This window comes from Eriocheir sinensis, chromosome 28 (genome assembly GCF_024679095.1).
Source record: "Eriocheir sinensis breed Jianghai 21 chromosome 28, ASM2467909v1, whole genome shotgun sequence".
Lineage (NCBI taxonomy): Eukaryota > Metazoa > Arthropoda > Malacostraca > Decapoda > Varunidae > Eriocheir > Eriocheir sinensis.
Genome location: NC_066536.1, coordinates 5902133 through 5929776, shown reverse-complemented (window position 1 = coordinate 5929776; position 27644 = coordinate 5902133). Strand labels below are relative to the sequence as shown.

The window sequence follows — 27644 nt, the reverse complement described above, 5'->3', positions numbered from 1 at the left end:
GTTGGTAATCTTGAGTCTTGGAATGCTGGCGCTTCCTGCTGCACGTTTTGTCCCTTCTGCTGGCGGCGGCGGCGGTGGCGGTGATGGTGTGGCTGTACTGTCCTCACCACTAGCACCACCGTTACATGTATTGCCATTACTACTTCTTTTAGTACTAATACCTCTACTACTACCACTTCAACCACCACTACTACGACTACTACTACTATTACTATTACTACTACTGCTGCTGCTGCTGCTGCCAGTTAAGGCTAGAAGAAGAGAAGCGGGATATCTACCAGGGCAGTGACTAGCAGAGATACATGGTGAATAAGGAAAGTGCTTTTAAAAGGACTCGTAGGGTTACTACTAATGGACCCAATTAGTTTCGATTATTGACCCTGAATGGGGCAGGTGGCCGAGCACAATACGGCAGATGGTGATGGATAGCAGCGTCGCTTGGAAATTATGTGAAAAGGACTGCTATGGAGGTAACTGCTAATGGATATTAGTAGTTACCTACACACACACACACACACACACACACACACACATCGGGAGGGTATTTGCTGGTGATGACGAGTTCAGTTCGTGATCAGACCTTGGTGAATTACACACACACACACACACACACACACACACACACACACACACACACATCGGGAGGGTATTAAATTTTGCTGGTGATAACGAGTCCAGCTCGTGATCAGTCCGTGGTGAATTACACACACACACACACACACACACACACACACACACACACACACACACACAGATAAAATTAAAACCACTGGCATTAGTATTAGCAGGACAGGTGGATCTAGCATGGGTTCAGCAGGTGAAAGAGGAGAGGAGGGCTGCCTGCTGGCGTGCCTGCCCTGGGGGTCGCAGCTGAGTGGGCGGCGGCGTCATGCCTCTAATAGGAATGTAATTGTTTCTGGATGTGGCTGAGGCCTAACACGAGGCCCCGGGGCTCCCTATGTAGATGGACCTCACGCGCGGGGGGCGGGATGACGTACTCTGAGGTGACGAGTGTGTGATTCTTGTCTGAGAGAGAGAGAGAGAGAGAGAGAGAGAGAGAGAGAGAGAGAGAGAGAGAGGTGATATAAAGTTTGTCAATTGTTGTTATGCAGGTATAACTACCCCAGAAAGTAGAAGTGAATTAATCAAGCAAAACAATAATTACTACTACTACTACTACTATTGCTATTACTACTACTACTACTACTGCTTTTACTACTACTACTACTACTACTACTACTACTACTACTACTACTACTACTACTACTTTTACTACTACTGGTACTACTACTAATAATAATACTGCTGCTCAACGGTTTTCTCCTTGCCCGGAAACTGCCCGATGCAATGAAGTCACCAACACTTCTAAGCCACATTTTCCTCCCTCCTCTCACGCAACAGCACCCCGTCCCCCACCTACTCTCTCTCTCTCTCTCTCTCTCTCTCTCTCTCTCTCTCTCTCTCTCGTAAAACTATCCTTTTTCCTCTTGCTCTCCCTCACTCCTCTAATTTCCCCTTCTCCTCCTCCTCCTTCTCCTCCATCTTATCCTCCTCCCGCGCAACCTCTTATCCTCCTCCCGCGCAACCTTTCACCCTCTCCCTTTGTGTGCTACAGGAAACATTTATTAGCTTCAGGCCATGTTTTTTTTTTAGTTGCGCATTCAGTCCGTAATCTTGTATAAAGTAGCTCCCTCCCAGCGTGCCTCCACTCCCGCATCAAGCCATTCATAACCTTGCTTCCTCGCAGTACCTCGGCGTCATCCTGTCTGTGGTACTGGAGGAGCAAATTGACCGAAAAGAGAAAGGTTGGTGAAGGGGATTATATTAAGCCAAGCGCGTGACGGGTTCCGTTTACATAATTTCTCGATTGAAAGAAAGGATAATAGAAAACTGCTGAGGAACTGGTAAGGCGAAATAAGGGATGTATATCGAAGGTTTGCCGAGTCTTGTTGAACGGGAAAGAGGAGGAATGCATATGAATGAAAAGGAGGACTGAGTATGAACAGTGGTATGAATGAATAAACAAAAAATGGGAAGCCTTGTGGTTTTATGTAAGACGAAAATAAGGAGCGTTGAGTATATTAAACATTTTCTAAGTCGTGTTGAACGGGATAAAGGAGGAATGACGATGGCTTAGATGATAACAAATGAAATAAAATGATATGATAAAGCCCAAAACGTGAAGTGCTGGGTTTGTTATCAGACTCATTAGACAGGAGATAAATGGTTTTGACATTTTGTGGGCGGCGCAGGTGGAAAGTAACATGATTTTTTTTTATATTGGCTACACTGACGAAATAGATATAAAGCTTTTGTTCACATAAAGGACGGAGGTGGGCGGGGTTATGGGGTTCTAAGGTGAAACTGTGGAGTGCTGGGTTTAGTCAGGGTTCATATTAGGCTTTACAAACAGGAAATAGAGGGAAGGATGACGGAGGTGTGGGCGGGGCAGGTGGATGGCAGTAAATAAGGGGAGGTGGAGGGGGGAGGGGGGAAGGGGGGTGTAATGTGGACAGGTTATCGTGGCGTGGGTAAGGTAAGGCAAGGTAAGGCAAGGCAGGTGTGTGCGGGCGGGGGCGGCGAGGGGGCGGGCACGGGCAGGTGGGCAGGTGTTCGGGGAGGGAAGGGGACAGGTGCTTGCTCGGTTTCCTCATTCCTCCCTTACGGCGTCCCTTTAAACTCCCCACCCCCCTCACCCCCCATCCTTCCCCCCACGCCAGACGGTTAAGGGAAGCGTGTGTTTTGAAAGAGTTCGTGGAAGCGCGGGCGTGGGTGGGTGGGGGATGGGAGAGGGGGAGGCGTTAGTGTGTGTGGGTGGAGGGAAGTTGGGGTTGTGTGTAGGGGGGCGGTTGTGTTTATGTTTTCGTGTTCATGTGTGCGTATTGGTTTGTTTGTGTGTGTGTGTGTGTGTGTGTGTGATGGAGTGCATACAAGAGTTGTGTATTCGATTACGAATATGAATACTTCAAATTCCAACGAATACGAATACGAATTCGAATACACTGAAATGGTTTTAATTCGAATACTTCCTAAAAGTGTTCATGAATACATTCATGAATACTGTTAATTGAGAAATACCTTCTTGATGCCACTAGGCATAGATAGCACTGCTCTAAAGTTATGCAACAGTAAAATTACGTCGCGCTGCCACAGTCTGCGAACCTGTACTATACACGACGATTACACGTCAGCCCAGGAGGCTAGAGTTGTAATAAACAATGGATGACAATAAATTTTGATATATTCGTCAGATTATTCGCAGAATACGAATACTTTTCCCATGCATTCGAATACGAATGAGAATACTTTGATTTCTATCAATAATTATTCGAATACGAATACGAATACACCCAAATATGGTATTCGTACGAATACCGAATACGAATACTCTATCCCATCCCTGGTGTGTGTGTGTGTGTGTGTGGTTTCAATTACTAATAACTTGCAGGAAATTAAATTCAGGTCCTTTCTAGACATCAAACACATATTTTTTTCACAAAGTAACACGATATACTTTTAAAATCAATGACATGTTTAAGAGGCTTCATTATTTTGTCTTTCTGATCCCTTTTAAGTAACCATTATTTTTATCTGGAAGCTGTCGCATTTTCTATCATCAAAAAGAAGAAAAAGTGTCCAGTAACCCTAAACAACAGTGTCGCCACTATCTGAAGTAGTAATTCAACATTCCCATCACGTCTGGATAATGTAATGATTAGGTCTCGTCACTCCCCTCTCTCTCTCTCTCTCTCTCTCTCTCTCTCTCTCTCTCTCTCTCTCTCTGGACAAAAAAGTAACAGTATATAAGATTGGACTTAATGTTTCTATTGTACATGGAAGCCGCAAATGAATATATATCAATCTCTCTCTCTCTCTCTCTCTCTCTCTCTCTCTCTCTCTCTCTCTCTCTCTCTCTCTGTGTGTGTGAGCTTCACCAACGCCTACTCAGGGTCAGCCGCCACCTGCCCATTCCTTCACTCCCCCCTTGCCCCCCACCCCTTCCGTTTGTCCGTTCCTCCCCCACTGCTGGCCGCCTCCCTTTCCTCCCTTTATCCGTATACGTTTTTTTCTCCACTCTATTCACCGACGTTTCCTTCAGTATTTCGTTCCCCCATCTACTCTTTCCTTGTTCACCTGTTACCTGTTACCGACCTGTTCCCTCTTTACTCACCTGCCCTTACCTCTACCTGTTACAGTCTCTCCACCTGCGCATTTCTTCACCTGCCGAGCCTCCTCCTCCTCCTCCTCCCAGCAGGTGAGCGTCGTCGGTCGCCTCTCCTCCTCGGTGGGGCAAGGTGTGATGGGGTGGGTGGGGGGCAAGTTGTGTTTTCTGACGAATCACTGAAACAGAGCCAAAAGGTGTTATGTCTGCCAAGGTCACGCAGGCTGGTGAAGGTGCAGGACAGGTGGCGCTGCTGTGGCTGGGGGTGGACAGCGGTGGCAGAGTTGGTGCTTGTAAATAAATTCAGACGACCGCTGATGATAATCATTCTTTATAATTCCAGCAGAGATCAGTAAAACAAACTAGAATTTAGCACTGTTCTTTTTAAATTTCTTTAATAGTTATCAGAAATTAATCAACAGCAGCATAACGCAATACTAGAATAAAAATAAAAGTTGAGAAACAACTCGTGGACTTGTGCCTCAGAGCCATCAGTCAGTCACTCATTTCAGTGGTTACATTCTTTTGTCACGTACAATTGATGTAATTGTTACCTATTTTCCGGTCAAGGGTGTTGCAGTGGTCTTCGAATATATACCACTTATGACTGAAAATTTATTATACAAAAAATATTTGTGAAATTAATAGTAATAGGAAAAATATATATATTTTCGAAAGAGTACATTTTATGAATTAATTGAAGTTTAGTAAATAACTTACTGTTACATAATTGAAAATGTGTACACATTCTTACCCCTTGAAGGTGGAGGGGTAAAAACTGTGGCGGTGAGTGGGTGGAAGTCTGTTGTGGGTGGACGAGGACTGCCGTGGATCGTGTGGTGTGGGAAGAGAGAAAAAAAAATAGGTGGCGGGGAGGTGCGGAAGGTGTTGATGGTGGGATAGCGTGATAGTGGAGGGGGTTGGAAGCTGGAAGGGTGGAAAAGAAGGAGCAGAAGGGAAGGAGGATATTGTGGGAAAAGAGCGGTGATAGTGCAGGGGTGTTGGACATGGTGGAGAAGGGGGTGGAGAGGAAGGAGAAGGGGCGTGTAGGCCTAGGCAAGCACACACGATTATTTGTTTTAGCCCTGAGTGTGTGTGTGTATGTGTGTGTGTGTGTGTGTGTGTGTGTGTGTGTGTGTGTGTGTGTGTGTAGTCTGGGCCGTGTTCTCCTTCCTTATACGGACATTTTGCTTTGCGTGTGTATGTATGGGCGTTGTGTCTGTTTGCAAGGCGTTGGCTCGTTTTTTTACACGTATTTGCACTTTCGAGCAAGAGGAAACTAGGCCTTCTTATTTGAAACTGTGGCCTTGTAATCGGTGTTTCAGTAAGATACCTGAGTCTTCAAGAAATGTGAAAATTATGAGTATTCTTTTTTTATTATTTTACTTTCTTTGAGTTATTTACACGTTAGTTTGTTTTTTGTTCTTTAATTATTTGCGTGTTTATTTACTTTTTTGCTGTGTCCTGTACCGTCATCATCATCATCATCATCATCACCATTACTATTATTATCATTATCATTATTTTCAACACTGCATCTTCCGCCTACTCTCCCTCACAATCAAGGCTCCGTATTACTCTCCTACCAAGTCCACTTTTTTATATATATATACTTGATTTTCTAGTATTCATTGTATCTGTTCTTTCTATTACGAGTGTCCAGTTTGATTAGATTTCTTTGAACATTTTCCTCTGTTCTTTTGTTGACTTTTCTCTCACTTTTGTCGCTAGTTTTGGTTCTTTTGTTGCTTGGTTTTGTTGTTTATTTGTTTTTTTTGTTGCTAGTTTCTGTTTTGTTGCTAGTTTCTGTTTTGTTGCGAGTTTTTGTTTTGTTGCTAGTTTTTGTTTTGTTGCTAGTTTTTGTTTTGTTGCTAGTTTTTGTTTTGTTGCTAGTTTTTGTTTTGTTGCTAGTTTTTGTTTTGTTGCTAGTTTTTGTTTTGTTGCTAGTTTTTGTTTTGTTGCTAGTTTTTGTTTTGTTGCTAGTTTTTGTTGCTAGCTTTGGTTCTCTTGTTTTGGTTTTGTCGCTAGTTTTGGTTCTTTTGTTGCTTGGTTTTGTTGTTATTCTCAGTTTTATCGCTAGTTCTGGTTCCCTTGTTTTGTTTTTCCCATTTGTACCTTGTTTAACTTATCCTTTTATCTCTACTTCCTTAATCACCTTCCCTTTTCCTCTTCTCTTCCTCTTCCTCCTTCTTCTCCTCTCCTCTTTGAAACGTGCTTTTTTCTGTTCTCTTGGTAACTTTCTCCTTTTTGTTGCTTCAGGTTTGGTTCTTTTGTATCCTTGTGTAACTTTTCTTTTTCCTCCCTTCTTCCATAATCACCTTCGCTTTTCCTTTTATCCTCCTCCTCCTCTTCCTCCTTCCTTCTCAAGCGTTTTTCTTTGTTCTTTTTTCTTACTTTTCTTTTACTTCTCTTCTTTTCTTTTTCTCTCGCTTTCTTTTACTTTTCTTTTTCTCTTCTCTTCCTTTTTCCTTTTCTTTTTACTTTCCTCCTTTTTTTGCTATATTTGGTTCTTTTGTTTTGTTTTTTGGTAACTGTAACCTTCCGTAACTTGTCCTCTTTTTCCGCTACTTCCACAATCACCTTCGCTTTTCCTCCTCCTCCTCCTCCTCCTCCTCCTCTCTGTCGGCGGTGAAAGTCATGTCCTCCTGATGAGCATCCTCAGTACAGCGGTTAGGTTCAATTAATCTTCATTCTGCCCTACCTGTCGGCGTTCTCTCGTGTGATCTCGGCACCTCCGCCTCCGCCTCCTCCTCTTCCTCCTAGTCATTTTTCCCTATTTTTTTAGCGCCTCCCTTTTTCTTCTCCTAGTTTTCATAATTTACCTCTCCCTCCTTTTCCTTCACCTCATTATTGCTATAGTTCTCTTTCTCTTCTTCCTCCTCCTCCTTTCCCTCCTTTGCCTTCACCTGCCTCCTCCTCCTCCTCCTCCTTTTCTTCTTCCTCCTCCTCCTCCATTTTCTTTCCTTCATTTTCATTTTTCTCCATTCTTTACGTTGCACAAATTTTCCTAATCTTCCTTTCCCTCCTTCTCCTTCAATTCAATCTTCTTCGTCCTCTTTCTTCTTCTTCTCCTCCTCCTCCTCCTCCTCCCCTTCATTTTCCTTTTTTCTCCTTCCTTTACATTTTGACGTTTTTTTTTTTTATCTTCCCCTCCTTTGTTTCACCTCATTCTTCCTATCTTCTCCTCCTCCTTCTCTTTTCCTTCATTATTTTTGCTCCTTCTTTTCCCTCCTTCCAGTTTACTTAATTTCCCTTTCCCTCTTTTTCCTGCACCTCAATCCTCCTCAACTCCTCCTCCTCGCTCTGCTGCTCCTCTTCCTCCTCCATTTTCCTCTTCCCTGTATACTTCATTTGCTTTTTCCTCCTTTTCCTACACCTCAGTCCTCCTCAGCTCCTCCTCCTGGTCCTGCTCCTCCTATCCTTCATTTTCTTTTTTTCGCTCCCCTTTTTTCCTCTTTCAAGTTTACCTCATATATATTTTTCTCCTTTTCCTTCACCTCAATCTCTCTTAACTTCCCCTCTTCCTCCTTCTCGCCCTCGTATTCCTCCCCCTCCTCCTCCTCCTCGTTTACCGTTTACTCGCTCTCCCTTTTCCTCCTCCCACTTTTCCAAATCTTTTCTCTCTCTCCTATCACACTTTTCCCTCTTCCTCCGCCTCTTATTTACTCTTCACCTTCTCCTCATAGTCATTTATCTTATATTTCTGTCTCCCCTCCTCTTCCACTCCTATTTCTCCTCTTCTTTCCACCCTTCCTGCTCCTCCTCCTCTTCCTTCACGCGCGGTCACATGAAGTAGATTTTCGAGCACATTCTCTCGGTAATTTTTTCCCGACAATTTTCTGCTTCGAATTTATGCTCGAGTTTGGTCACACGGAGGACTGTTGCATTCTGAGAAACATGAGGTGAATAGAAGCGAATTGAACAATGGATTCAGAAGCTGCAGTGGTTGCTTGGCGATGTTTGCTGAAGAAAAAGACAGGAAGGAAAAGCAAGCGCGTGTATAGATAGATAGATAGACCTCATTTTCCTTACTCTCCTTTTCTATTTTCTTCCCTTTCCACTTCTTTCTCGTTTTCTACTACTTATCTCCTCTTTTTTTGCCTTTCCTAATATTTTCTACTTATCTCCTCTTTTTTGCCTTTCCTAATATTTTCTTCTACTTATCTCCTCTTTTTTGCCTTTTCTAATACCTCTTCTTTCTCATCTTCCTCCTTGTCCGTATCTTCGTCTTTCTCCTCCTCCTCCTCGTGCTCCACCTGACCTCCACCACTTCCCTTATGCATCTGAGGGTAGGTAACTGGCGTGGTGGTGGAGGCTGCTGGGGCGTCATCTGCTGGGCGGCGTTTACAGCTCTTCTATATCAGGGTTGTGGCGTCGTCCTGCAACAGGTTCCCGAAAAGAGGTTAACCTTAGCTGCAGAACTTTTGCCTCTAATACTGTGCCTTCTGCTTGTTGTCATAATCTTACTTTGTCCTTATTTTTAGATTGTTTATTCCTTCCTCTCTTTTATACAACCTTTCGTGCGAGGAAACTTGATCGAAATATATGTATGGAGGGCTTTAATAACGGGCTCAGGTGATAAGAGAGCCGCGTAGGACAAAGTGATGGGTTAAATTTTGATAGATTAAGATTCAACAAGGACATAGGTAAGGATAGGTTTACCAGCAGAGTGGTGAATGAATGGAACAGGCTTGGCAGTCATGTGGAGAGTGCCAATAAGATAGACACGCTCAAAAAAGGTTAGATGGTGTTAGGTCACAGGCACTGCCTTGTATAGGCCTACGGCTTCTTGCAGACTCCTTATATTCTTGTGTTTTTATTTAGTTTCTGTCCTCTTTTCTCTCTTTTTTTTCCTTCGTGTTTTATGAATTCATACCACTAATCTTTTACTTTCTTCTTAGATTGATATTTCTCCTCTTTTACTCACCCTCGCGTGCGCTCAACCTCTATCCCTTTTTTCCCTTTTCTTCCTGCGCATTACACTAATTCTTACAGTTTGTTTCTCCCTTTCTTCTATGCTTAATAGATCTGCCCTCTTATTCCACCTCATGAGCTTTAAACTTCTGTCCTCATCCCTTCCCCCTCCACCTTTTTTTCCCTTCGTATTAGATTAATTCATACAGTTTGTCTTTCCCTCTCTTCTCAGGTTAATAGTTTTTCTCTTTTATTTAATCCCATCTGCCTTTTTAACTTATATCCTCTTTTCCCTTTCCTGCTATGTGTTATATTCTGATAGTATTCACTCATATCGTTTGTCTTTACTTAGTTAAAATATACACATTACAAAGTCAAATTAGGTGCATGACTTACACAGCAATTCAAGATCCTAAAGAATATTGTGCCTCAAGATTGTCGATGTATATGACGATCTGTGGATTACTAATTACTCAGCGCACGTTGTCATGTTTGCCCCGGGAAAAGAAAACATGGAAGACGGAAATACATATGATAATACACTGCGACACCAAAACAAAATCGACGATGAACGGCGGACCAAAGTCTGAGGAATATAATATCTACGTGAGGCAGATAACATCGTAAGTGTACAAAACCAGGTCAGGTAGTGTGTGTATGTGTGTGTGTGTGTGTGTGTGTGTGGTGGGGATATGTGTTTGAGAGAGATAACAAATATATAGATGAACAGACAGACAGACAGACAAACGCACACACGCTGCCAAATAGTCAGAACTCTTTACACAGAAAGAGACACAGTGCTCACGAAAATTAATGTTCTGAAGGCCGCTACCTGGACGGTCAGCCAACCTGTCATCCACCCATCCAGACTGACAGAAAGACGTCCAAATAGACAGACAAAAGGACAAGTACAGAGCCACTCAGTCATTCGTCACTCCCCTACAAAATCAGTCAGCCACATACTACAAGAAAGCCAAACAGCCACAAAGTCACACACCACCAGACAATCACATTGCCAACCGGTTGATCAGACAGCCACACATCCACTCGCACTACCAGACAGCCAAACACCACCAAACAGCTACCAGACAACCAAGCAGTCGCACACTACCAGACAGCCAGACAATCACACACCACCAGACAACCACGCAGTACCATTCAGCCACACACCAAAAGACAGCCAACCGACCAGTCAGCCAACCCTTGTCCTGCTACTCAAGCCGTCAAGGCCGCTGCGGACTGTGCGAGCAACCCTTTCTCCTCTCTCCCTCCCTTCTCCTTTCTCCCTATTATACGCCTCCCTCCCATTCTCTCCCTCCAGACTCCTCCTCTACCTGCCGCCTTCACGAGGACCTTACTGGATATATGTAACCCAGGAACGTGCTATTAATGAAGAAGGGGAGGACTCTTTTTAATATTCTTTGTCATGCTTCTTCTTCTCCGATACTCTCTCCTCCTCTCATTAAAGATGTAGCTCACGATCCTCTCTTGAGCTACTCTCCTCGTAACCAATCCATCCTTTCTTCAGCCCCTCCTGCCACCTTCCACATAGCTAAGCCCACCTTTTACCATCACTTCCCTCCTCCTTCTGCTCGTGCTTTCTCTCTCCTCACCCTTCAAGAAACAACTCACGTTCCCTATACTGTAGCTACTTTCCTCGTTACCAATCCATCGTCTATTCAGCACCTCCTCGTACCTTCCACACAGCCAAACCAGCCTTCACCATCGCCTTCCCTCCATTACACACATCTTCCTCAGTCAGCCCTTCCTTTCCCATACACACAGGCGTCGCTATCAGGCACCTACCATCGACACTACCACCGCTACCATGAATTAAAAACACCACCTCACTTCTGTTTCCCTTCCTCAGCCATTTAGCTCTTCCCTTTCCTTCATTTTGTTACACACAAGAATGCGTTATAGCAACATAGTCACCGTCATTACTACCATTTTCACCCATTGTGTAGCCGCTGCATGTCTGTGTCCCTCGCTCTCTTACCGCTGTCACTGTCCCTCATAGCCAAGCTTGGTTTAGGGTATGATCGTGGTTGCCTCACCGTGAACCTTCCTGGGTGTACTAATCTTCTTTTGGCCTGTATCTCTTTGTATCCCTTCCTGCTCTTGAACCTCTCTTCTGCTTTATCACACACTTTGCATTTCAGTTGCGTTACTCAACTTATCTCTTATCTCTAGAATGAACTACAGCACTATAATTTTCATGATTTATGGTATAATGCTCACTGATTATTACTCACATTGAAAAACAGCTACGGGAAAATTGACAGGATGTTAATGTAATAGTCTGAATGAGCCAACTCTAATTTGGTAAGGATTCATTTATACATAGCATGCTCACTTTACTGTATTATTATTTTTATGATAGAATTACTGACTGGAATAGCTCGTATAGAAAATGGAGAATGTGTCAGATGATTATGTGAGCCATGGGTGTTGGCGGTGCATGGCGTTGTCGTTGCATGGTGTTGGCGGTGGTGTTGGTGGCGCGGTGTGGCTCTCTTGACACTTGCCGCCGCCCACACACCACACACAAGCCACACTCTACATCCTTCCCACCACCACCACCGTCACCCCTACTTCCATCTACGCCACCACTGCCCTCTCCGAACCACTACTGAAACAACTAGAGTATTGTTGATATTACTGTTGCAGCCATCACGTTTTGTTCATTTACTGCTACTACTACAACTACTACTACTACTACTACTACTACTACTACTACTACTGATGCTACAACCACATTAACCACCTAGACTTTCTGTTTCAGAGGACCATTTATCAGACAATTGTATTATTTACCAGCCCTGTCATCACAAGGTATAGCTCTACATAGTTGTGGAGTTGTCATAACCTTCATAGATTATAATATTACCTTCGATACTCTCAACCTTGCCTTTTGCGTGCTCTTATACATGGCGACGATACCTGCCCATGCGTCTATCGGCCTCTGCGTCTATGAATGAAACTAATGCACGGGCTGTTGATGGGGGTGATGGCAGTGTGACCCTTACGGTAGAGTTGATGTTCCAGTATGTCCTTCTTACTGCAAATTGCTAATACTACTGTTACCTCATGTTTTTCGCGTTTTCAAGTTGACGTTTCAGTCTGTTCTTTCTGATGCAAACTACTAGTACTACTGCTACCTCATGTTTTTCACGTTTTTTTAGTCAACTTTTCAGTCTATCCTTGCTGTTGGAAACTACTAATACTACTATCTCATGCATTTTTGTTGGCAGGGCCTAAAGATGTCGAGTCGAGGGCCACCATCCCACCAGCTCCCCAAGAAAAGCACAAAGGGCGCGTCGCTTGCGGGTGTTCGTCGCGGGTGGACAGGTGAGCCGGACTCTCACACACCGACTGCCATATTTGTCTCGACGGGGATGGAAGAAAAAGACGTATTATCGGCGGAAGGTTCCTAAATATTCGATGAGTCTTGTCCCTCGTGGCAGCCGTTGGGGAGGAAGGGCGGCGAGCTCCTCCTATCCCTCCTGGGCGATGGGGAGGGCCGCGGATGCTTTTATCAGGTTGTAATCAGGTTAGGGGCCACGCCAGACTCCCAGCCAGCCAGCCCCTCGTTCCTCCTGAAGTCACAGCAGCAGTTCAGCGCCCATGCAACACCAGCACATCGCCAGGAAGCTCAAGAAGGATGTGGTATTCGTTTATAGCACTGACGATACTACTGGAAAGCTTGTGATAGCAGCGGTTCGTTCTAACAGGGTCGGGGAGGAAGTTTGAACGGGTTCGGGCGGAGGGAACTCATCAGCTGATAGCCTGACTCTCCCTCTCCACCTTCCCCGGGCTGCTACGGGCTGAATTGGACCTGACACCCACCGCAGGCTCTGTTGCGGAAAGTCAAATTATGCTGCAATGCCAGACTCCTGAAAGAGGCAGAGGCATACGTTGCTTACCATGAACAACTTTAGGAGTCAACGAACGACAGGCCGCTGCTACTGTCGCGCCGCAAAGGGCACTACAATCAGCTGACGGGGTAATTATGAGGGGAAAGGGCGTGAGAAAGACCTTCGTGTTCGAGTCTCCAGGTAGATTCCATACAATGTTTATACAGAAGGATCATTTTTACGGTCTTCTTGTTGCATGCATCCACGGAGCCGCGACCACCAGTGATGCGCAGGGGCAGGAAAGGGGGGGGGGGGGGGCGCTAAGGCAACGACGAGACATGAAAGCCGAAGAAAAACTGGAAGGATGTGACGCCCGTGCTTCCACCAGCCCGTCCAGCCCCGCTCCGCCCTCTGCAGAGCCAAACGACGCAAGGCACGTCTCCACACTACCACCACACACCATCTAAAGGACTCCAATACAACGCTCCCACTTAACCACAACTTCAGGACACACCACAACTGCACCACCACACGCCACTACATCCCCACCACCAGCATACTCCACACAGAAGGGTCCATCAACACACCACTACTTTAGTTCAACATAGAAAATCTCGGGGCATATCCCCCCCCCCCCCCCCACCTCCACTATGCACTACCTCCACAATGCGCACCATCCCGGAGAGCCCACCCCAACAAAACCACACACCCACTACACACTACCTCGCAAAACACCCCACCATACCCACAACACACCACCCCGCAAGACACACAACCACACCCCTACCACACACCAGCCAGCGGTCATCACACACCAGTCAACTATACCACCATCACCACAACACCACCACCACTACCAGGTTGCAGTATACCATCACACCACATCCACATTCTCGCTCGAGGAGTAACAACACCGAGCTGCGTGGGTGGCGTGGAGGGGCGCGGGTGTTAATATGGGAGAGGCGTGGCGCGGGGGTGAGCACTGAAATATGGGCGTGGGGCAGGTGTGGGCGGACCGGAATGTGGGTGATGGGCGCTGGGAGTTGGGCGAGGCACTGGCTATTGTGCTGATGGCTCGCTTACCACTAAAAAGTAAGTGTTCAGCTGTTATTGTGTTTATATTGAAGCATATAAGCTTTTTTGTTTTTGTTTTCACCGTATATTCCCTTCTGTAAATAATTGTTTATCTTTTATGTATTAGTATATCTATTAGTTACATCATTGGCTTCTAAGAAAAAGGTTTGTTAGCTCTTAATATTTCTTCCTAGACAGAGCCAAAGCTAGATTAACTTGAAAGACAATCGATTTTTGCATATTTTTCCCCTCTAACACGAGCCCCTTTGCTTTTCGAGTGATATTTTCTGATTGCGACTTACCACCTATAGCATATAGAGGTCACCATCAAATCTTTCGTTGTCTGTAGCAATAGCGTCTTGTCTAAAGTCCCTCTACTCATCTAATTATATATATATATATATATATATATATATATATATATATGGGGAGGCGGTGGCTGAGTCGACAGAGAGACGGCGCCGCGTTCAGGAGGCCGCGAGTTCGATCCCGCCGGTGCCACCAAGCTGGGATTTTTCAGCCGCCGAGTGGCTTAAAACTACCCACATGCTGTCCAGAAGACCACCTATCAACCCGGACTCTAAATTCTAGGATTAAAGATGAGCTCCGGGAGGGCATGATGAGCCAATGCAAGATGGCGCCACTATAAAACACTCGCCTGTGCCAGAACGGGCTGGACCGACCATCAGGCCCCACCGGGAAGAAGCCTACCGGCGCAATAGGCCGCGACGTAAAAAAAAAAATATATATATATATATATATATATATATATATATATATATATATATATATATATATATATATATATATATATATATATATTCCTATAACTCTTATTTTTTTATTATTTTACAACCTACTCTTTCACCAGTTCTTTCATATCACCTTCAAATACTAAAAAAATTACTTCTCTAGTGGCCGCCGTTTGCAGGCACACAGACTGACGCACTGGCCTTTCGCACGTCGCGCTGAAGAGACTCCTTATGAGGCCTTGATGAGCCCAGCTACCAAAATAACTTGAAGTGGAGGAGCTGACCCACAGACCCTCACAGATGAATACACAGTCAGCGATGATGAATGTACACCAGCGGTAATTTCAGCAGCAGCAGCAGCAGTAGTAGTAGTAGTAGTAGTAGTAGTAGTAGTAGTAGAAGTAGCACTGGGGAACGTATAAGGGGGCAGGGGGGGAACCCAGGCCCCGGGCGTGCGGTTTGGGGGGCGCCAAAATTAGATACCACTTTGAAAATTTTCAAATTGTAAAAAATATAAAATAAAATAAAATTCCTTCAGCTAAGTCGGAGTCAAAGTGTAATTTTACCTGCGCTCTTCCTAGAAAGTATATACCGTGCACCTACTGTTTCGCTCTGCCTTTCTCGCCGTCTTAGAGGTCGTTCGTGTTCCGCTAACTTGCCATTTGATAACTACTTTTACCGAGGACTATAACGCAGGGGTCGCCAGTGGTCAGTATACGTCCCCGGGCGCCAAATTTTGAAGGTTTGCCACTGACTAGTAATGGTGGTGTAATATAGTGGCGGTAACAGCAGCAGCAGTAGTGGTTAAATATAGAAGAGCTCATTAAGGTTTTCAGTTCTATAACAAACATGATTATATGCTAATCGTATATAATAAATATGATGAAAATAAATCATATTGACATGCCTAGGCCTACGTTTATGAATATAAGCTAATTATATAAAGACTACGATGAAAATGAATTATATTGCAATGTTATATAAAAGACTACAATAGAATCATATAGATGTTTTACGATCTTTAGAACACACACACACACACACGCACGCACGCATACACACAAATAACTACAAATAATAAAAAATAACACTAAAAAGGCATTCATACCTCAACTGATACTAGGCTACGAGTTATAATAAATGTAAGACAAGTTAAAATAAGAGACACGTAATGGTCAGTCTCATTACACACGGATATAAATTACACGCATTTTATAGTTTGGTTATTCACAAAATTTACCCAGTCCTCAATAACGAAAAAACAAAAATATGTATGTAAAAACATGTGACCGCCGCGACAATGACCTTTCCTTCAGTGACCCAAGTGCCTTTGTTTACGCTGTGTGGGCGGGGCGGGCAGGCCATTATTTTGGTCTTTTTTGTGGCGCTGTGGCTTGTGAACGCCCTGACATGTTTACTGAGAGAGGGTCAAAGCCCAGCAAAGTGCATGAGCGAGAAATGAAAGCGTCGACATTAGTAGAAAGTATATAAAAAGGCTTTGACACGTCGCTGATGTCTAGAGCTCCCTGTTTTGTCTTGTGGCTGCAGCAACGATGTCAGCTCATGGTGAGTTCCAATCTGTTATTGTCTTTTTCGTAACAAATATTGTAGAATATTGATTTAATGGTGGAATGGAACGCTTTGTTTATGCGTTATCTCGTATGTGGTCCACAGCATACCGTGTAGTGACCTATGAAATGCCCTGCAAGTGGGAAAGGTTGTGTTGCCCACTATGTAGTATAAATGGAAAATGTATTGAAGTGCTCAGTCACCCCAACATGCATGGCAATCGTATTCACGAATCGGCAGAATTTATGAACAAAGGTCAGGATTAAGGAATATATATATATATATATATATATATATATATATATATATATATATATATATATATATATATATATATATATATATATATATATATATATATATATATATATATATTTGAGGTAAATGCAAGAGGTGCCATGTGTCGTGGGCGTAATGGAGACGAGTGGTGAAAATTTTAGCCTAAAATGTGACAGGGAAGGAATAACGCAAAAAAGACTCCACAGCAAGATTATCGTGAGATTGTGTGGGGAATGATGAATAAAAATGGCTGCTCTGAGAGTAGTAGTGTTATAGTAATAACACTACTATTGCAACTATTGCTACCACTATTACTCTAAGAATAATGAAGATGATAATAATAATAATAATAATAATAATAATAATAATAATAATAATAATAATTATCATTATTGTCATTATCATTAGTCATTGTTATTATTTTTTTTATATTACTATTATTACTATATTCTTCTCGCTATTATAGTATTAGTAGGCAGTAATAGTAGTGAAAATAATAATAATTATTATTGTAATTATTGTTGATTTTCACTACTATCGTGATTTGGTGGTGCTGGCAGTGACGGAGAAAATTATCATTCTCAAGTGTGTGTTGCGCCTCTGTCCCCTCATAGCCTCAGGCGTTCCCATGACGTGGTGCCTCTGACGTCAGGTTTTGGCGGGAAAGGGTCATGTTGCATCTTCACCGCCCTTACCATGGTTTGTAGGTAACGGATTCCTATTACTCAACTTCACTTGTTTTCAACGTTGATCTTTGAGTGAGGAGCGAGTCCCTGCAATAATTCAATCAAAGATTGATTCATGCTACAATTAGGCCTAACTAGATTTGACAACGGTGCCTGAGGGGCACGTGTACAACTCAGGCTGCAGTCACGTGAGGGCGTGGGTCACGTGCAGGCTCTTGTAGGTGATCTTGGGTGGCGGGCGGGCCAGCTGATGGCCAACTTTTGGCGCGAGCACTCATCAGCTTCCTGCCCTTCATACTCTGGTGCATTATCTTGGGTCGATATTATTTTCTTATAAGGTTTTGCGAGTTTGCATGTTAACTGTGTGTGTGTGTATATATATATATATATATATATATATATATATATATATATATATATATATATATATATATATATATATATATATATATATGATTCAATCAAAGATTCATGCTACAGTTAACTAGATTTGGCAACGGTGCATGAGGGGCACATGTACAACTCAGGCTGCAGTCACGTGCAGGCTCTTGTAGGTGATCGGGATAGCGGTGTCGCCCTTGGGTGGCGGGCGGGCCAGCCGATGGCAAACTTTTGGCGCGAACACTCATCAGCTTCCTGCCCTTCATAATCTGGTACATTATCTTGGGTCGACATTATTTTCTTATAAGGTTTTACGAGTTTGAAGGTTAACTGTATATATATATATATATATATATATATATATATATATATATATATATATATATATATATATATATATATATAAAATTTCGCGTTGCGAAATTTTCACATTACTGAAGTGGTTAATTAGTGGCGCCCTAGCATTTATAGCAGTGAATGACACACCAGTGGCTCACCAAACTCAGCGGAATTCATATTGACTCCTTTCAAGTCACAGAAATGTTCATCATCCCCCTGCTGCTTTGTCAACTTCAGTGTTTGTGAGGCCTGACAAACACGCCCGTGCTGGTGGATTATAATGAAACCACAAAGGACAGAAATTTTGTGTATTGCGGACAGACGGGACAAAGAATGATTTTCACAAGATTTTTTTTACACTAACACGAAGACTAGAAAAGGGGATCATATAAATTTTATTAATAACCTCTTTCCCGAAAGGCTAACAATATGGAAAAATTTGTACACCCAGAGTGAAAGGAAAGAATAGATGGGAGGCAAAACGTACATCGTAACTTTAAATACCTTTTGCCAGTTTTAAACTGAAATAAGTTTATACCTGTGCAAATGTAATAACAACACTGAGAATCAAGATGAACTCTTAAGGTACACGTCATAAGGCTCTGACACATGGAGCAGCAGTCAGTTGGTAGTCTGAGATCACAGTGTTGGGGGTCGCTGGACATGTTGAAAAATATACCTACAAATACACTGAACACTTGTGGCGGTGGTTCCTATACACAAAACTGCAGGCCAGTTACCCTCTTAAGAGATGATATGTAAATCACAGCAGACTTTCATTCTCACTTCTCACAAAACCCAATGAAAGCAGAGGTTGAATAATGACGGTGACATTAATTTTCCTTTTCATATATCCATTCCCTGCAATTACCTTTACATTAGGGGTCATATAAATGTGTAAATCACACCCAAATTTTCTCGATCTTCTCAAACCTCCGTGAAAAGCTAAATTGATAAACCATGACAGTGACACCCTTCCCTGTTCATGAAATACATTATTTGTACCGTTACTGCACATCAATCAACATGATTTTGCATCGACTAAAAGGTTTGATTATCACAGTTGGTTTTGTTTATATTACTCTTCAAGCATGTTAAAAAGAGAGGGCTCACAAGAAGTTAAAACATCACTGATGGAGGAATGGGTGGAAACTTGCCTTAATGACAGTAAAGATGAAGATAAAAACATTGATCACATGTAGATCAGATCAAAACATAAATAATGGAAAACAAAGACAAAGAAGAACAAAATCAACAAAATTTTGCCCAGACTAGTCCCACACCTTGGAGTGGATTGCTCAACATTTCAGGAGGAACATAACATCCTTTGGCATTGGGGAAAAAAAGAAAAATCCTCCCTAACATTGAAGACTGAACCTGGACAAAACTGTACACAACAAAATAATAGATATATTGCACTCACACAAAAGTTTATGTCATTAAAAAATGTGTCATAAAAATCAGAGTAAAAGACATAAAAAGATTAGTCCTAAATGTGAGACAGTCATCATAACCCAAGTCTCTTGAGCCCTGGACGAGGTCCTGCGTTGCGATTCTTGGACTGTTTGTTCTCGGCAGCCCAGGACTTGGACTTACCCCTAAAGTGCTTGAGATCTTCTGTGTGGTTGGGATCTAGCATCCTCACATAGTCATTGGGTGTGCACAGCTCTGGGTAGCTTTCATAGAAGGACTTGTAGCCACCTTCCAGGAGGTAAATCTCAGGGAAATGAAGAGCCGGGTAGTGCTCCTTGTTGGTAGTGCGGTCAATCTCCCGCAGCAGCCGCTGAGTCCTGGGTCCTCTCTCAGCTGAGAACTCACAGTGGAACACCATAATGTGACGAAGCTCCTCCTCTCCAGTAATGACAGGGGCTCCCTTCCGGGCCTTCAAGTGTTCTCCCACCATCTCAGGCAAGTGCCACATCTCGGCACCTAAGATATGGCCACCCTCATATTCGTACGGATACCTGCAGTCAATGATACGGCAGGAGGCAACTTTATTCTTGTATTTCCCTCGGACGACTTCAGCTAAAGTGTCAACACTGATGGACTTCAGGTCTGGATGCTTGCCTCCCTCTAATGTGGGGAGCAGCAAGGGCTTGGAGAAATCTCCTATGAGGCTTCCATCATGTCCAGCTGAAAGGAGGAAATATATACTTATTATTATCTTATTGAAATTATCATGTTCTAAGAACAAGGCTAATTGTGAAGTGAGTGGAGTGTATTTCTGCAATTCCTCCAGTTCATGTGCCTGCATGTAAACGTGTGAACATAAACAAAGCATATATGAAATCTCGAGTCTCACCTTGAGATGGGGGGGGGGGGGAGTAATGCTCCACTCTCTGCAATTATCATAACACAGTGTGGTATGTAGAGCCATCAGAGTATATATATTATTGATTAAGTGTCGCCCAAACACACCAAAGAAACTGAGAATTACAGAGCATATCCCTGCAGCTTTACCAAAACTTTTAAATCTCAATCTCATATTACCTCTGCCCCTTCATCCCAACGACTTGGTTGTATGGTTAAATAAATCTTATTTTATAATTATACAGTTTGTGTGAGACACCCGTTCCCTCCATGGCTTACAGAATTCCTTGAATTTCTCTTACCTAGTTTTTTGTCACAAAGGCCTCTAAATAGCAACTTGGTACTTAGGAGACTGATAATCTACCCCAAATTCTTTGCTTAATTAATTAATAACACATGCATGTTGTCAATGTATTAGCATTTGTCAAAAATAAAATTCACAAAATACTTACAACTCTTGTTTAAAGCTTTCATTATAGAGACATGACTCTCGGAGTGACACCTCTGCCACTTGGGTCTAGTGTTCTGTTGGGAGGGGCTTGGTTCAGGAGCTGACACTTGTCTCTGTGTCAGCAGGGCTGGGCTCTTGCTTTGGGTGGTGGTTTGAGCATTGGAGGTGAGGGGAGAAAGCTGCTCACTGGGCACATCCAGTTTCCTCCGTTTGCTATCAAGGTTGCTGGAATCAGTTGGAGGGTTTGGTCGCTTGAAGGAGGAAGTGTAATCAGCTGGCGCTGGTGATGGCTTGGAGACAAACTGAACCTGAAATAAGACAAGAAATTATTATATATATATTTTTTAAATTCCAATATCTATCTACCTATCTATCTAGGTATGTACACAAATATGGTTGCAAGGAGCAGACACATTTTAACTCACTCGAGAGGAGGTGGGGGTAGTGTCAATCATAGACAGACACCGCCTAATGGAGGGTCGGGCTGCAGCCGTGGAAGGTGGAGATACTCTTTCTTGTTGTATTGGGGCTGACAACAAGTTAGAGAAACCAAGAGGTTTTTCATCTTGAGGGGGCATTTCATTCATCAAGTCCATAAGCATGGCATCCTCCTCATCACCCTTTGAGAGAGATGAAAACTTTTTGAATGGTCTTCGGCCTTCAGTTGACACAGAGGGAACTGGAGAGCTGCTGGAAGATACTGATGTTGATGTAGTTGTGGAAGGCACCACAGAAACTGGCTTCAATGGAGAGACAGCCACCTTTGCCTTGGGTGGGGACAAATCCAAGTTCAGCTTACGGGGTGCACAGCTGATTGGAACACTGAAACTGAAGTTTCAAACCATCAGTTCATTTGAAATATTTTTTGCCTTTGCATGACAAAGGAAACAAACATTATCAGTTATGATGCACAAACACAAATTATAATACCTACCAGTCCTCCTCCACCTTCTTGCCACTTTCTGAGTAACCACTGTCTTGAGATGTTGTGTCAAAGTCATCTGGAGTGGATGGCTTCTGAGGGGAGGTTAGCTGTCTCTTTGAGGGAGACACCATCTGAAGATTCCATAAAATGAAAGAATGTAGCTTAGTTACGGTCCTCAAACTTATATCTGGCTAATATTTACTTTGAGAGCCATAAAGAACAACAAAAGTAACTGTAAAAACAGTAGTAAGCAAACCTTTTTAAGGGGACTGAAATCCAAGGTCCTATTAACTGTGTTCTGGACTTCCTGCAGGGGGCTGGAACGGCTGCGGGGTGGAAGGCGGGACGGGGAGAAGTAAGGAGAGGGAAAATTTTCTTTATTGCGTGAGGACGTGCTGATATTCCGTCGAGGAGAGACGATCGCCTCCTCCATCGTGCTGGACCCGGACTCTGAGCTCTGGCCGTCTGTTGGCGAGTCTGCACAGGAGAGAAGGGTCAGCATCCTCTAGCCGGCAGGAAATTGTTAGAGCAAGAAGTAATAAGCAGAGGCTCTAAGTAAATTATGTGATAAAAAAAAAAAAGGCCTGGTCGCGGTCAAGGAAAAGTATTGACTGCCCGAGAAGTCATGACATACATTATTATTAGTGGCACTGGCACTTATGGTTGTACTCACTACTTGAAAGTTGTGATGAGTCGTTGTGGCAGGACTGAGGGGTGTCGGACATGTTGGAGTTGAGGGAGAGCCGTCTGCGGGGTGTGTGGGAGAGGGAGGTGCCGTGAAGGGAGAAGGCCAGGTTGGACATGGGCGAGAGGTCACCGCTGCTGAACTGCGGCGACTCGCACGGCCCGCCCAGCAGCACACTCCGATACAGGTCTCGACTACTACTCATGCTTTCCGTAGGTTCTTCGTCGCTCTACGGAAAGAAAAGACACCTTAGTTGAGCCTGTGACGAAAAGTTCACAGGTGGCGGATGAGCCTGGGTTCGCCTGCCTGGCTGACACCACCGAGGGCCGCAGCCCCGCCCTCGGGGATGTGCCATGGATCTGGGTATTGCCCCCTGGTGTTGCCAAGATCCATGGGCATGTGTTGTCAGCACCACTGGCACCAGGACGTCCCCCAGAGGGCCGATGTCACGAAAACAATGTGATGACACCAGGCAGGCGCCCTTTCTCTGCCTACTGTAAGTTTAGATTATCCTCTACACATGGCATTGGTAATTATCAGGTGTTATATCATTGCTGGACGCACAGACTTAACACTTGTATTCAGCATTTCACTATCCATTCATTCACTGGAGTCACCACAACAGCCCAATATTTACCTTAATAAATATTTTTTACACGGGTTTCAACGAAAGGTTCTTTTATCACTGGTATTTAAACGTTATTTTCCGACACTTCCACTATAATCTCATGATGGTAAAATTTCCTCAAGGTGGTGTTGAGGGGGGTTAACAGAAGAGAAAAGTGAGCGCACATCCAACCCCCCTCAGAGCACAGCAGCGACTGACTCCGCTTGCTGGGCTTGTTCCCCGAATCCCCGCCGGAGTTCAGTCCCCCCCGGCCCCGGCCCCTCCCCGCGGCCCGCCCCTCCAAACTCCCGCCCAGCGCCCGGCGCCTTGCTGGTGCAGTCTGGCAACGATCCACTGCTAAACTTTCCAAGCCTTCCTCTCAGAGTGCAAGATTCTCCTTCCCTTTATAGTGATGAAAGCTGTTCGACATATTTACGAAAGTCGTGGTTATTAGGGAAAAATTGGGTATCCCTACTTGGGTCTTGGATCTTGTGTAACTTGTGTACGTCATGCAGCTCATGCTGTGGCAAGAGGGAGGGCATCAGTCGTCTGCTGCGTCCATGCGTTCTAGCAGGCAATGATGAATATTTACAACCAAATATTATTTTCTGCCAATGTATGACACAGTTGTGCTGTAAAATGTATCTTAAAGATTGGCACTTTATGAAATGTTGTCTTAGTTCTTATCCTTCAGAACATGATTCTCTAGAATGCGTTCGTAGCAGCGCTGCCCCGAAGTAAATATTGGATGCCAAGGCGGGAAACTTGACCACTGGATGTGGAGTGCTGATAGGGAATGGTCCAGATAGCAGCAGTGTTAGATCATGTGATATACGTATCTGCTTTTCTTAGGTTCTGAACATTCTAATTATGTTGAGTATTTTCTTACGCCTGCTAAAATATATAAAAGTCCACCACTCACTTTTCCTAACCATAGATAGGGACAGAATGGATTTGTGTGAAAGAAAGCCTGATAAAAATGGTATAAATGATAAAAGTTTGATAAAGAAGGGTAACAAACATGTTTTAACATGTCTTGCATGAGGTTGATGGGGAGCGAAAGCCGTCATTTCAGGGTGGGAACAAGCAATAAACGTGATAAAATGTATAAAAGTCCGCCGCTCAACCTTCCTTAACCCTAGAGAGAGTGAATCCGTGGACGAGACATGTATTCATAAGATTATGTCAGTCATGTCTGAGTACTTTGATCATGGCAACTTGGTCGGAAAAGATCGCGCGCGTTCATAATCTTTGCCAAATGTATTAATGCACTGCAATCTTTTGGATAATTAAATTAGAAGGTGGTCATACGTAGTACCCTTTAACTACACATAATAATCCCAGAACCAGAAGGCAGTGACAAGCCGGGGGGAATACAAAGAGAAGCAAAACGGGGAGGATATTAATTAGTATGCAGGGAACACTATTGGTGGGTGGAATCTATTATTTCGATTATGAAGAAAATCTGTAGTAATTGCTTATTATCCAGTAATCAATTTGCAAACAATTCTTTACAATAACTTTTTTTAAGATTTTCCTTTGCTTTATGAAACGTGCATCAAAAACATTATATAACGGTCAGTGATGGATAGATTTTCCCGAGAATTTATCAACGAGGCATTGAGGACCAACTTGATCTTACCGAGGTCTTGAACCTACCCACTCTTATCTCATCCACCTGTCCCACCCTACATAAAAATCTAAGTTGTTGGCAAGGGGATGGAGAAAAAAACTAACTTTAAATCGGAGAAAAGCATATGAATGAAAGTGAGGGATGTCAATGCTTCAGTTGTAAAATAGAAACTATAACGTTTTCTATTTGACTGATGAATATAATGACAAAAATCAATCTAAAAATTCCTACATAAGGTATAGAAACCAAAAGAAAACAGCAACTATATTAATATTCTAGGACATAGTCTGAAAAAAACGAAATTATATGATTTCATTGAAAAAATTGTAGCAACAAGGAATGAGTAAAATACACCTGAAAGAAAAAAAAAAACAGTAATCAAGCACTGTTTAGCACAATGTAATACAATTTACTATTTTTAACATTGCAACACAAATAATTAAATAATCAGGCGTGAAACAGAAACAAATATCAGAGTATTGTATTGAAGGCAGTGGAAGTCAATACAAAGGCATATATCATCCTTACTACAGGACTGGACTGGACCCAAAGCATGCATATAAGTATTGATGCAAATTTATACACTTCCTGCCTACCTCACGAGACTGATCACTGCGAATACGTAATCTTACCCCCACCCCGTTCAGGCAGCTAAACACGTAGTTATATAAAACTGAAAATAACTTCTCCAATCCTACACAGACCATAGTTCTTTTTTGTCCACCCCCAGGAGATGATGCTAACCGTGGAGACATGATCCTATAAACATAAGCAGCTATGCTATACATGACCACAAAATAATACTCTCCTACATCCCACGCAGGCACTGCTTTTGTCTGCCCTACGAGATACTGATAGTGGTGATTGCACGATGCTGTAAACACGTCTCCTCACACAAGCTGGCAAGCAAACAAAAAGGGCTTACGCGATACAAAACAACACATTCTTCAACACCCGACACATTTTCCTGCTTTTGTCCATCCTACGAGGCTAATAACCTGGATTAAAAGATTCTACAAACACAAGCCCCTGCAGATGCACACTCAAGAACATCTACAGCCATAACACAATCATAAGATCATGAATTAAGTCTCACACAGCCCACACGATAAGACCGATACCTTTCCTTACCACAAACAATCACACACATAACAAAATATCACCTTGTAACCCCCATCGCTTTTATCGACTTTGTAAATCCACCTTTCCTTATTTCTTTCGTTATCTTCCTTCAGCGTTGCCTTTTCCTATTCGTTGTAAACACTCACTTTTCCCCGCCACATGATGACCAACAAAGGCACTTGACCAAGCTTTGAACACCACCACCCTGCACCGTGGCTTCGCCTTGTCTTTAGAGATACTCACCCAGTAAAAGGTTGGCCGGCCCATGAGAGGCGTCGAGGGCGAAAGGAATTGGATGTTCATGGCTAAGTTCCTGGATTGGTAGTGGAGGACCGACTAGCTGGTGGTGGTGAATGAGACAGAGTGGAGACCGAATGATTACTGAATGTCTGACCTGGCGGCTGGCGGGCTAATGTAGTGAGGCAGGGGGGTGAGGAGGGGGTAGGCTCAGAGGCTGGGCCAGTGGGGTCAGCCTGTAGTCAAGGTGAGTGACCCGCCCACGCCCCAGCCTCTAAGCTTACCAGCGCTGCCGGGCCGCGTTAAACACTGATTTCGTGACCTACTTTCCATTGATTACCATTTTATAATGAGACTTTCTTTTATTTTGTCTCGTCATAACGTTCCTGCAGTGCGCTGATTCAATACCAGTTTGTTTGATTTAGTTTCCATGTATCTGGCTATCCAGGTATTTGCATATAAGAAATCCCTTCCATGGCTATAGTGACAGGCCTTTATAACCTCACTGGGTGATGATGGCGCGAAAAGTCCTGATTGGTCACTGGGAGTCTAGGGCGTGAACGGAAATAACAGGTGGAAACTCTACAATTTACCAATCAATTGATCTTGGTATATCGATCACATTTGTCAATCTTTACATAATATGCCAGTGCATGGATATGGAATATCTCATATTCTCTCTCTCTCTCTCTCTCTCTCTCTCTCTCTCTCTCTCTCTCTCTCTCTCTCTCTCTCTCTCTCTCTCTCTCTCTCTCTCTCTCTCTCTCTCTCTCTCTCTCTCTCTCCTACACACACACACACACACACACACACACACACACACACACACACACACACACACACACACACACACACACACACACACACACACACACATAGCCTGAACGCTTTCCAATCAGTTTGGTATTTGATTAAACATTGATCGATGTTTCAAGCATTTCATATATCATTTTTTAGTATAACATAGATACACTTTAAATGATGAAATGCTAAATTAGGTTCCAGTAATGTTACTCCTAGCCTCTGCTTCACCTTGCCACTGGTCACGTGACCTGACACTTGATCCATACAGATATTCTCCTCATACCACCACTTCATGAATTTATTTACTTGAAAATAATGCTATAGGCCTTTTGTTACTTAACCTTAGCGAGTAGCTACTGCGTATCTTTATAACACAAATGTTCACCGCAATTCTGCATAAATAAAGCCATGCATACCTTGACGCTGCCGAATTTTGCCTTGCCAGCAGTGCATTGTAAGTTTTCCCAACATCTCCACGCTGAAGGTGGTGCTGCCGGCGTTGACTGTGTTCGGGGACACATGCAGGCCAAGGGGAGGCACTGCCTGGCTCGGGAGCCGTCGCGGGACAAGCTCCACACTCGGTCATTCATGAGTGTTGGGATCGAGTCTGTGAAATTGAAAATTAGTTTAGGTCGGAGTCTTCAGTGATTGAAATCAGTCATTTTGCTGCGAAAGACAACATTTATTGACTGAAAACAATAGAAGATTAACCAAATATACTAGTATTCAAAGTTTACAGTGGTTTGATCGAAAGAAGTAAAGAATAAGCAATTGATTATACCTTGGAAATAATAAATTGTTCCCTTTAATATTTTGTCGATCATTTTTCCGTACTACTACATTATTTAAATGTGTGT

The 27644-nt window shown here is 43.4% G+C and overlaps 1 protein-coding gene across 2 annotated transcripts; it reads right to left on the bottom strand.

The window, feature by feature from the left end:
- Positions 1-18307: 18307 nt before the first annotated feature.
- LOC127004419 (M-phase inducer phosphatase-like) lies at positions 18308-27394 on the bottom strand (the record flags this gene model as incomplete). 2 transcript variants are annotated; one of them, XM_050872087.1, is given in 7 exon segments in its annotated part: positions 18308-20146; positions 20776-21082; positions 21200-21602; positions 21709-21830; positions 21956-22176; positions 22373-22613; positions 27204-27394. In XM_050872087.1, coding segments are annotated over 7 exon segments (2111 nt in total), but the record flags the coding sequence as incomplete, so codon positions are not given.
- Between the last annotated feature and the right edge of the window lie 250 nt (positions 27395-27644).